Genomic DNA, 12,725 nt, shown 5'->3' with positions numbered 1-12,725 from the left:
TATGAGTGTCACTCCAGTCACACTCGTCTCCATCCCATTCAGGCGGTGTATCATAATATAAAACCAGCATCTCTGCAGCAGCAGCTTCAGGCAATTCATGTGAATCCAGACAAGGCTGATGTATTTTCTCAAACGTGGTCCACCGCTGGCCCTGAGCTGGTGGATCGACTAAAGCGAAATATCTTTGCCCCCAAGAAGGTAAGACTTGATAGCAACTCAGATTTTTGGGGGGGATTTGGAACATCAGAGTTTATAAATGTATCACGCATTTTAGCCACATTTTCAAAGGACTACCTACAAATGCCAATAGAAGAACTCTCCTAGCATAGTGGTTTCAGGTTGTTTATTTACTCAACTCGAGAGGCATTTATTAGGGGTAAGGAATGTATTGAGAGGACGCCTTAATTTTTGTAATAATATTAAATCTTAGGAGTCTTTGACCTTGCAGTTGTGGAAAATGCACTCGCAGCATAATAGGCTCGCAGCTGTTCGGCTGTTGCCTTTTTGTATCCTTGTTAAAACATTTTGCTCCTGTTGTCGTCATCCTCCTCGTCCTACTCTTGAACTGAGATTGATTTAGCTGGTTAGCTTCTTCTTCTTAGTCTGTTGTTTATTGGCGGTTAGCAAGCAGCTCACACAGTTGGCTAGTTTGCCAGCGACTATTAACCACAACAGAAAACTGCACATAGGAGATTGATTGACAGTGGTCTACAGCCAATCAGGACGCAGAACACAACAGGCAGGTTCTCACTTAGCCAATAGGAACTGTTGTGGCCCAATATTTAGCCCGCTATTGTCCACTGTGGGTTCCTAATATGCTTGTACAGGCATGTAAACACATCCTGGGGCAAGTGGAGCCTCACACGTCTTCAACGTGAGTATACAACACCCAGTAGTACACTGCTGCCAGGTGCATACAACAGCACCGATAGAACCCAATGCGCGATCATATGCTTTTTAAAAAAATATTCAAAATTGCACTTAAAAAAATCAGCGAAACAGCAAATCCACGAAAGGTGAACCGCGATGTAGCGAGGGAACACTGCATTACTATTGTGCCTATTGCGTGATGATTGAAACGTGCAATAAAAGCCTGTTGTTTCGGTCATCAAGTCTGGTGTTTGTCTCACTGAACAATTACCGACAGCTAGTGACCACTGAAGAATACTGCATTCACGATTTGAATGCGTCTCCTTCATGGCTTGTATTTGTATTTTAGTCCATTTGGACATTTTTATGCTTGAAAATATTGAATTTAGGCAAAAAATACCATCGTATATTCTGGTCAATATGGTATTTATAATTTTTTCAAAAATAATAACATAACACAGTAATATACTGGGCCGCACGGTGGTCTAGTGGTTAGCATGTTGGCCAACACAGTAACAGCCTGGAGATCGGGAAGATCTGGGTTCGATTCTCCCTTGGGGCATTTCTGTGTGGAGTTTGCATGTTCTCCCCGTGTGCGCGTGGGTTTTCTCCGGGTACTCCGGTTTCCTCCCACATTCCAAAAACATGCAGGTGAGGTTAATTGGTGACTCTAAATAGTCCATAGGTATGAATGTGAGAGTGAATGGTTGTTTGTCTATATGTGCCCTGCGATTGGCTGGCGACCAGTCCAGGGTGTACCCCGCCTGTCGCCCGAAGTCAGCTGGGATAGTCAGCAGTATAGAAAATGGATGGATAGTAATATATTACAAAGCATCCATCCATCCTTTTTCTATGCCGCTTATCCTCATTAGGGTCATGGGGGTATGTCGGAGCCTATCCAAGCTGACTTTGGGCGACAGGCGGGGTACACCCTGGACTGGTCGCCAGCCAATCGCAGGGCACATATAGACAAACGTCGCCAGCCAATCTCAGTATTACAAAGCATCCATTTTCCATGTGGTTACTGATCACTTCATATCTATAAAGAATCTTTTGGCCATTTGCCTTTTCCATGAACCTTTTATAAAAAACATACTTCATCAAATATTTTCATAGTTTGCATTAATTTAGGAACCATCCATCCATTTTCTATGCTGCTTATTCTAATTAGGGTCACGGGGGCATGCTGGAGCCTATCCCAGCTGACTTTGGGCGAGAGGCGGGGTACACCCTGGACTGGTCGCCAGCCAATCGCAGGGCAGCATTCACTCTCACATTTAGGAACCAATCGTTCTCTAAGCATGATTCATCATAATCTATTGAATGTTGAATTCACATCTTTGATGAGATGCAATATATATCCTCACATTTTATTCTTTTACAGTATTTGTTTCACTACATTTATCCTATTACACCTTAGTCCCCCGTACCGATACCACCTTTCTTTCTTGCAAATTGTCACATACATATATTTAAAAAAACCCTGCCCCTGTGCTACCCTGACAATTCAAACAGCGTTTTCGTCAAAGTCAACGCGTCGAGATCTGAGTCACAATAAAGAGGCTGCATGTCAGCATCAGTCACGTCACGCTTGGAGTTGTTGTTGCTCTTGCTGTCATGCATTTATCGTGCATTCAGACGTCTCACCTACTTGTTTCTCGCTTGTCATCTTTCAAATGCTTCCCTGCTGGATTTCATTCGCACTGTGAGGACCAGCCAGTCAAGTCACTTCTTACAGATTATGTTCCCTTTACTGCCTAGATCAGTGGTCGGCAACCCGCACTCTGGAGTCGCATACGGCTCTTCAGCCTCTTTGTTGCGGCTCCCACGCTGAGCTCTGTGATTTTTTATTTTTTTTTAACACAGAAGCAGAGGGAATGTGCATTTTCAAAAAGAGTTTGAAATATCTGACTCACCGCTAGTCCGTGAATGCATTTACGCTGCGTTCTGACTGCTGATTGGATGAGCAAGGGACGCGAAAAGGCGTCAGTTTGTCCAGCCAGTGAGACACAAAAACAATGTTGTACCGCTGCGGTAATCTATATATAACCATGAATACGTGCTTGACACACTGCGGTTGTTGACTGAAGTAGTACTACTGTAGATGTCAAATCAGTACGCCCAGGAAAGAAGTTCCGGTAGTGTTTAAAATGATCAAAATAGGGCAAAATACTCCAAGTATTGCATGTTATAATGAATGTACCAGTTACTGCATGATCACAGCATTTATATTACATTTTTTAAAGGGCTTTATAGCCAAATGGTGTTTCCCATGACGTGCATGCTAACTGTTTTTCTCTCTTTAGAACGCACAGAAAAGGGAAAAAGATGTGTGCTCATCTTTCACATAAGGATTGTGGATGATGGGCAAAAAAAAGTGCAGTTTTTCTTTAAGATCCAACAATGCAAAATGTAAATTTGTGCAATTTTTCAACTGGTCTTAACATTTTGCTCAGGAGTGTGTAAGATTCGACTTACACCAAAACTGAACTTACATCACAAATCTAGGAACGAAACTTGCACATAACTCGAGGGCCGCCTCTAATAAATAAATACATTGAATCAGAAATAAAAATAGTTATCTTTATAAAGTCGGAATCTTTGATTCAGCTCTTGTGTTGATTGTGCAGGTGTATGCCACGTTGTGGTTCGTTCACCCCAGAAAGTAGACCACAAAACATTGATGATATATGACTGTGATCTTTATGCATTTGTCAGTAATGTGTTTATTCATGACCCACCGTGTTTAAAATTCAGAAGGGTCTCATTTGAATTATGGTAATTTATTTAGAAATCAATTCACGGATGCATGTACAACATGTAGCCACTGAAGGTAATAAACACATTGTAGAGTTTAGCTGATCAATCATGCTAATGCGGATCCCGTCGTGAATAATGAGCTGACACAGCTCTTTCGCCACCTCACGCCCCCCCGGTCCTGTGACACTGCACAAGCAACCAGAACCAATAAGTCACACGCAGTTTATCATTACGGCCTCTGGCTGCATCATAAACCGCTTAACTGCCGTGCCTTGACTCAGTCCCGTGGCTCTTGCACGCTGTAGCTGCGTGATGAGGAGCGGGACAATGGGAGCGTTAGGAATGGTTTTAGCACACATGTCAAAGCGTCGGGCCAATCATAATATTATTAACCATTCACTTTAGAGCATTCTTGTATATTCATGAGTGTGACTTCATCCTTTGGTAAGCAATGGGAGCTTTTGGCTATGTGAATGTTCAGCATTGCGTTGATTTTGCCCAGGGTTTCCTTGTATAGAAGGCTCATATTGTTATTTGTGTGTTTAATGGTTTAATTCATCCTGAACATGCATACGAGGCCCACTGGAGAACATCACATAGTCCAATTCACAATTCTGCATGTCCAAAAAGGAGTCGTAAGAAGCAAGGCTTACTTAATCCTACCCTTCATCAGTTTCACATCAGCTGCAATACATTTATTCACCTCTTGTTTGCCAGGTGTACTTTGTAAGGCCACATGACAACATAGTGCAATCATAGTTAAGGTTTATACTTACTGAAAGGAAGCTACAGACTTGATGATAATAACTGATAAAATGGTTGACAGAATCGTAGGTTGATAATGAGTGAGTACAGACCATGTACTCACCACAATGAAGAGTTAGTAGTCAGTGTAGTAGTGGTTAGATACTGTATAGTATTGTATGTACAGTACACAGTGGTTCAGGCCTCTTCTTCTTTGAATTTTGTGAACATCAACTGCTTGTACTTTGTGTGTTTGCAGCTGGATTTTGTCGGCTGGCAGTTGAACCTGCAGATGGCCCAGTCCAGCCAGGCCAGGCTCAAGTCCCCCAGTGCTGTGCTCCAACTGGGCCTCCACAATGAAGATTCTGAGGTGAGAAAAAAAACAAAAAGTACTTCACGCGACACACAAGTGTACCAAATCGTACGTCACTTTCCATGATCTCTTTGCCACACCTGCTTTGCTAATTGATGTTAATTCCACCTGTGTTTATTTTGACTCGTAGTAACTGTTGTATAAAGGTCAGAGGTCAAGAGGGGGTTGTCCTCTGAAACTCAGCGGTTGTCACTGTTTTCCCTCTTAAGGCACATGTGTGTTTTATTCAGTCTATAATGGAGGTATATTCGTATCCACTCTTAGATACACTTGCATGTTAATAAGAGTTATTTCTTAGCCTTTTTCTCCTACGTTTGAGTATATTTTTGCATACTATAGCAGCACTTACTCTATTTCCTCATAGTGTTCAGGGCCATGTACTGTATTTACGCAACTGCAGAACGTGCCTGGCTTCTTGGGGTAAGGTAATTATTCAATACAATTATACAGTTGCACTGAGACGTATATTATTATGTACTGTATAATTGTCTTTATTTGTGACGGGACACTGGGTTTGAATAATTTTCACTGCAGCTATATATTTGTAAATTATATATAGTATGATATTTCCACAAACAAATAATTATACAAATTAAAATTATTACGGATAAGACAGAAAACGATGTATTTTATAATGAACAAAAAAGCAATCAGTTATTCCATCCATACATTTTCTATGCTGCTTATCCTCATGAGGCTCGCGGGGAATCAGAGTTATTATTCTATGATTTATTGTCGCATCTGCAACTCAATCACTGTCACTTTCTTGGGCCACTGCTGTGTTTTGTGCTCATTCATCGTGGAATGAAGATCCTTTAACATGCTCAAAGATATTGCAGACACCTGTGTGTGTGTGTGTGTGTGTGTGTGGGAGGATCTGTGCCGACATTACAGTTGAATCTGCTGATATTGTTTTGACGTGCTTGCGGCCTACAGTAGCCTGTTTTGTTTCTGCAATAAAGAGATTGTTGATTGACGTTCTTGTGTTTATGGACCAAAATTAAGTTTTTAGCTAATTTAGCGGAGCACGTTCGTAACCACGGAACGCAGAAACCGGGAGCCACCTGTACAGTAGTTTCCTCTTGCTTGGATACCAATCAGCTCCTTCTAAATCGTAGTCCTAACTGACAGGAGGTGACACCGTCACTTTTTATTTCCACTGAAATATGTAGCAGTGAGTGAGTGAAGGTATTATTAAAACTACCTCTAATTAGTTGAACAAGTTGTTTTGGTTTAATACTAATGCCAAACAACCAAAATAAAAACAGCAGCACACACGCTGCTTTGTAACTGTGGTTAGCTGTCATGGATACTATTTTTTTCTTTATTTATCCATCCCCTGAGGCATTTTATGCCATTTTTCTTAATCAGTTTTGTTCCCCTGGACTCTCCTGATTCACCCTTATCTTCCTATAGAGAACACCAGAGCTCAGATTAAGCACGGAATTAAGAATGATGTATTTCATCTTCTGCCATCGTCAAGTATGAGCCTATAGGCGCATGGTAGGAAAAAAAATATAGGTTTTTCAATGTCTTTGTCTATGAGAACGATTTCGTATGGGACTCCCCCCCCCCCCCCCCCTTGTGTTTTCCTCAGGCTAGCAAAAGAAGCATTAATTTATTTAAATCCATTTACACAAGTCCCCTTTGTGGAGGGAGATAGCTGGGGGCTCAAACGTAGCTTGTTAAAATAAAAGTGAAGCGGGATCACCAGCGCACCAATATCACAGAGTGGGATGTCCTCCATGCCTCTGCAGAGGGCGCTGTTGTCTCACAGTTGACAAAGCATCCCTCTAACACTGATGGCGCCTTATTGAGCTTTTAAGATTGCACCATTAAAAACAACCGCTATGTTTTGTGTATACACTGAATGAAACATGGATTTTTATTGTACATCCTGCTAACTGCAAGAAAAAAAAAAGAAAGTTTAATTAGAGCTTTAACCCTGGCAGAGATAGAGAAAGCCAAGGGAAGACAAATAGGACAAGAGGGAGTATAATAATGTCTGACTGTATGATATTGATTGGACGGAGTGGAGAAAGTTTGCAGGCTCTGTCATCTGACCAGTCTTTTGCTTCATTAGCGCTCTCCCTTGGGAGGAGGACGACTACCAGGTGCTTTACTTCTCCTTCAGCAAGCAGTACGGGACATCCAGTACAGCTGCACTTTAGCACAGATGTCAGACAGGCTATTGGAGGAATTCTAACGACTGACTCCTATTGGATTGGATTGTTTTTCACCCGAGGAAATAATAGAAACATAAACAGTCTCTTCTCGGGTCAAATAGTAGCCATCATAAATCCTTTAGTTCAACTTTACTGGCATTTTTTATGTGACATTTCAATGAAAGTTAGTATACAAGTGTGTCACAGAACCATTGTCACTGTTGATATTGATACGTATTGATACGTTAAAGTGTGATAATGACGTGATCAGTTGTAGTAATTACAGCCATGTACAGAAAGCACCATCATCACCATTATTTCCACCGCTTAGACCAGTGGCCTTTTTTGACCCACGGACCGACTTGTGTTCCCACAAGTCTCCTGCAGACCGTGGGGTGGGGGGAGTTGGGGGGATTTCATTATATTTATCTTGTTTATTTATTATGTATTGTGTAAAACTAAGACATGAATAACATCAAATTAAAAGCACAAAATCAATGCCGACCTACCATCCACCAGTTCAAGTTCCAGCCAAGTGTTTCCAGAGAGATTATTACATCCCTGTTTGACGTGTGTGGTAAAAGGCAGTGTGCTAGCATGAATTAACTTGAGACAAATGTGCACATTAGCACTCAATAAGTCATCAAAACTTACCTTCTTTATGCATTCCCACATAGTATCAGCATTTGACACCAAATATGAGGTGAAAGAAAAATGATAAAAATACAGCAGTAGTTTATCTGTGCGGCAAGAGATAAAGTTAGCACACGCACAATGGACATGCGTCAAGTGAGACGGATGTAACAGAGAGAATCCGGACACTTTTCAAAATAAAACATCATGGAATTGATTTTTTCTTTCTGTGCGGCCCAGTACCAAATGACCAGCGGCCCGGGGGTTGGGGATCACTGGCTTAGACCACTGCTTGTCACTCTGCAATTCTTTTTGAATAAATCTGGCAAAAAAAGACACAAAAACAACAGTCATTCCTTTGAGTTGAGGTCACACGTGACGCCAAGCAGTATTTTTGTGTGACTTTAGAGCCACATATTTCGATAAAACTCCTTAAAAATTATGTACTTTATGACCTTAGGGGCATTTGAATTTAAATGTTGCCCCATTCCCAACTATCCAAGCAGTACAAGAAATAATTTTTGACACCAAAAAAATATTCAGAGCCACTGGATTAAGAATAATGTTGCCCCACATGAGAGGTGAGCTGCGATTATGGGTGTCCCTTTTTAGCTTCTGATATTATACCGATATTGCAGCCGATATCAGCAAAAATCGTGCTTTCTTTTATTATTTTGTAGTATGGAAAGTTAGAAAAGGCTTTATCAAGTGTATTGCTCAAAAAGAAAACGTCTTTATGATCTGTGTATTAGGGTTGGGAGATAATTTTTATATACCGGTATAAATTCCTGCAATGATAAGAAAATCACTTATACCAGTATAAATGATAGTTCAAAACGGAGAAAAGCAGAGTTGATGACGTGTTTTCCCTGCGACTGCATGCCTCGGCGCACTGTATTGATGCACTGGCGCCTCACATGTACCACAGCATGGTCCATATCACCAGAGAAAAGCAGAACTGAGACAACAAAAGAGAGAAAATGAGCATGGCTGAAGGCAGTGGAGAAGCGGAGACTATAGACAAAGAAATTGTTACTAAACAGGGAGGTACCTCTGTAATATGGAAGTGTTTTGGTTTCAGTAGAGCAGAAGTGGAGCAAGAGACCATAATATGCAAAGTTTACAAAGCAACGGTGACGGCAATCACAACAAATTTGTTCTACCATCTCAAGCGCAAACACAGACGTGAGTACGAAGAGTGTGTCGTGAAGTGTGAGACAGAGTCAGCGAGCACGTTTACACTTACCCAGTCAAAAATACAAAACGCTTTTGCTCATGGCCTCCATATGACAATAAAAGTAAACGATGGCATGAACTGACTGATGCTGTGTCATATTATGTAGCCAAAGACACGATGCCTTTATACTTAGTGGAAAAGGACAATATTTAACTGTCTTGCTGTTTTGCAATTTGCAGTTGCTACTAAACTGTATGCTTGAATTCTGAATACTTTGCACTGATCTAGTTTGGTAGACACTAAATTCATTTGCAGTGTTGCACAGTTTGTTGCCAACAAATCAATAAATGTGCCTTACAATTTGAAACAAGTGTATTTAATTCTATGGGTTAAGGTTTGTAGCTTTTTATACAAGGCTCCGCTGAATTTAATTATATCGTCTTATAGTGATACATCCCAAAGATATCATGATACATGCTAAAGTCCATATCGCCCAACCCCACTGTGTATGCATCGACATAGTGGCGCCTCGCATAATGTAGCGAGGTTCGAGGTGCTCAATTAACCGTTTAAACCCCACATTACTCACCACCGACAGGGACTGGACACCAAGCACAATAAATGGCTCCTCTTTTCTGTTGTAGCTAATGACTTTTTGCCATCTCAGGCGTTTGTTTCTTCGCCTCTGTGGTCTTGCAAAAATCCTTGTGCTCTTTGTTACGATGCTGCTTCAAATGTGAGATGAGGTTGGTGGTATTAAACTTCCCCGGCTCTGTGCCACCATGGGAAACTTGTGCATGAAAAGTTCTGCACTCAGCTGCAACGTCTTTTTAACAAAATATACCGTAATTTCCGGTTTAGAAGCCGCTGTTTTTTTCTCACACTTATACAGTGATACAGCTAATTTATGGTCAAGTTCTAATGTCGCCACATCCCGTACAGTTCAGAAAAGACTAAGACTGCAATGAATGACTTTTCTGGTAGGCTACTGTTCAACTAGCCGTTTTACACACACTGTTCGGCACTGTTTGGAAAAAACATGTATTTAATTAAAAGTTTAAAAAAACTTTCTGTGTAACATCTTTCTGTGACAGATGTGGCTTACAGGTATATGTGTACAAATCTTTTTTTCTCTTTAAATTTAGTGAATGCGGCTTATATTCAGGTGCACTCAGTGGGGAAATTACGGTACTGCCACAGGGGCGACATCACTCCTACTCCTTGCTACTTTGATCACAGCAACAGTGTGTTGTTGTGATGACGTGGGCTCTGTCCGCATGCTGCTAGATAGAAGTGCTGGCTTGAATTCTGGAATGGACTACGTGGAGATTTTACATGCATGTCGATATCCGGCATCGATATCGGATCGGGCCATCCCTAGCTGCTACTCCTGTGCTGTTTCAATGTAAAATGCAAATGCACAGTTTTGCAATACAAATGCACGCAGATAAGCGTCCTTGCATTTATTAATCCTGTAATGTGAAGTGTCTCATGGCAGAGAAGCTCAGTTGTTTGCTACTTTGTTTGAAAAGCAGCTTTTGCAAAAAAGATCCTAAGTTGAAGGAGACCACATGAAGATACAGGGAAAGAAAAAGGGGGAAAATGGAAACCGAATTGAAATATGGTGGAGGTTTGGTGTGTGCCTCATTTGCTTTTCCCTGCGGGACATCCGATGTAGTAAGTAAAGGCAGCAGTGAATTTCAATATGAACCATGGCTGTGAGGGACTTTTTCCATTTGTCAAAACAAATCCATCAAACATCTGTGCTTTTTATGTGCCTTGAAACAGAAATACGCAATCTCGATGCACTGCCTGAAGTGGTTTAAGTCTTTCTGCGATGACATCTTTGTGTTAGAAGAAGACACACAGGTGGCTTTTGCCCACTACCTGGCTTGCTGGGGTGTGTGGCACTTGCTGGGGTGTGTGGCACAGCTGTGTAGTTTTCTCCTTCATTGCTTTTCAGTGTGTGCTGCATGCATTCTGGCTTAGGAAAAACACACAACAACAATACAATGGAAGGATTTAGTGAGAGGAAAAAAACCCTGAAAAGATGAACACAATGTTTTCTTAGTGTAGGTGCGGGCTTTGTGCTACACTGTGGTTCCCAAAATGATTTGATGCTTTTATTTGAACCAGCATCAATTATTTTTTGGCACAGTGTTAGGTAAAAGAAAAGGTCTTTGTGATGAGCAGTATGGCCAAAAGTAAGTGTCTGTCTTGGTTAGGTACTGCACGGGGTGCGCTAACTTTCAAATGTGCTGCAAACCCATCCTCTTCCTGGTCAGTCATTGCAAGCCACGCCCCACGTGAAACACTCACACTTGTACTAGTTATGTTTGTTGTCAGCTAATAATAGCAATTTGGAAAGTTTAGCTTCAAACGTTAGCTATTATTGAATGCAAAGTCGGCCCTCACTACGTCCCGGTTTGAACATCGCGCACTCACTCTATCGCTTAAAAAAAATAAATCATAATAATGATTAAATGATCGCTGTTTAGTGGTTGAATACGGCCTATTATTATTATTATTATTATTATTATTATTATTATTATATAGAAAAGTATGCATATTTAAGAAAATTGTAGTTATTCTTGGCCTAAATGAAGCATTTTCAAGCATAACAATGAACTCAAATACAAATTAGAGATACTCCAATCGATCGGCCACAGATCAGTATTGGCCGATTTTCATGAAAAAGCAAGTGATCAGCTTATGCCGATAAATGCCTTTCATCATCAATCACAAAAGCGTGGTGTTATATAGTTTGGTTTAAAAAAAGTGTAATTTGGAGCCGAAGAGGGACATCATGTCACTTTGTGGCAATCAGTAAAAGCAATAAAACTTTCAGCGTCACAAACAGGAGTCTTTGTCCATTTAAATAGGTGCCCTCCCGTTCCTTTTTGTCTCTTTTCACTCTTTATCGTCATCACTTACATCAGCATGAGTCACTACTTGGACCAAGGGTAGGGTGACATTTATAATGCAGCCACCGAGATTTCAATATTTATTATGGGCACGCCATGCAAAGGCGAGGGTTAAAGTTACTGAGCTCATGTGGTTTAGTGATTTAATAGAGGATTTTTGACTAAAGATTAAAAAAAAAGCCACTTCTTCAGATTGTGGCCTGTGCTCTCATAGACACTGTGCCACAATGAATTGTGCCGTGCAACAATAACTGGTGCCTGTGTAGTTAACATGGCCATGACTGATACTTTGACCAACACACACTCTCCAGAGCAGACGTGGCATCTGTAAAGCTCAAGATTACTTTGGAGTCTAGAAAGAAAGTGCTGCTGTTCGCACCGCAGAGAATACCAGAGCAAAAGCTACTAAACAAAGAAGAGCTTTGGGAGAAAAGAGAAAGAGTTCTACCCTTCACTTAGGAACTGAATTGATAGTAACATATAGAACAGTAAATACAAAAATAAAAAAAATCATTTCAACATCTTTGAGTACCTAAATGCAATGCTATGTGAACGCAGTATAGTATTATTAATGTATACGGGTAACTGGTTCCTGATGCAGCCGCGATGAAAGAAATTCCGCAAAGTAGGATTCCTGATTTATAAATGAAATATTTTTGGAGTTAGAGCATAGAAAACCTGTTTACAACCTTCAACATATGGTTTTTAATATTATTAGAGCCCTCCAGAGATAGAATAACACCCCTATAATGCCATAACACCCCTCTAGTCACCTTTACACTCATATTACACGTCTGGGATTCAGAGTTGAGTTTCAGCTAGAGTACGGCCACAACAGTACCCCTTCTTAATATTATGATGATGAGGATGATGATTATTGCTGTTGTGCCTGTTGTGAGATAATTAAAACGTGCAATAATTATTGTTGACAGCCATTAAGTCTGGTATGTGTGTTGCTAGTGACACCTAGTGACCAGTGTAGACTACAGTTCATCGGCATGCTTTAATCCCTTAAACTGTATTTGTAGTTTAGTTCATTTAGTCATTTTTATGATTGAAAATGCTTAATTTAGGCCAAG

At 40.7% G+C, this 12,725-nt stretch overlaps 1 protein-coding gene across 3 annotated transcripts in view; it reads left to right on the top strand.

The window, feature by feature from the left end:
• commd10 (COMM domain containing 10) overlaps positions 1–12,725 on the top strand; it is a 58,596-nt gene that overhangs the window by 3,024 nt on the left and 42,847 nt on the right. For all 3 annotated transcript variants that reach the window (XM_054773026.1, XM_054773027.1, XM_054773028.1), the window contains exons 4-5: positions 43–198; positions 4,634–4,744. In XM_054773026.1, coding sequence (XP_054629001.1) covers positions 43–198; positions 4,634–4,744 — 267 coding nt within the window. The remainder of the gene's footprint in view (positions 1–42; positions 199–4,633; positions 4,745–12,725) is intronic.

This window comes from Dunckerocampus dactyliophorus, chromosome 4, assembly GCF_027744805.1.
Source record: "Dunckerocampus dactyliophorus isolate RoL2022-P2 chromosome 4, RoL_Ddac_1.1, whole genome shotgun sequence".
NCBI lineage: Eukaryota > Metazoa > Chordata > Actinopteri > Syngnathiformes > Syngnathidae > Dunckerocampus > Dunckerocampus dactyliophorus.
This window is presented reverse-complemented; position numbering and strand designations above follow the sequence as displayed.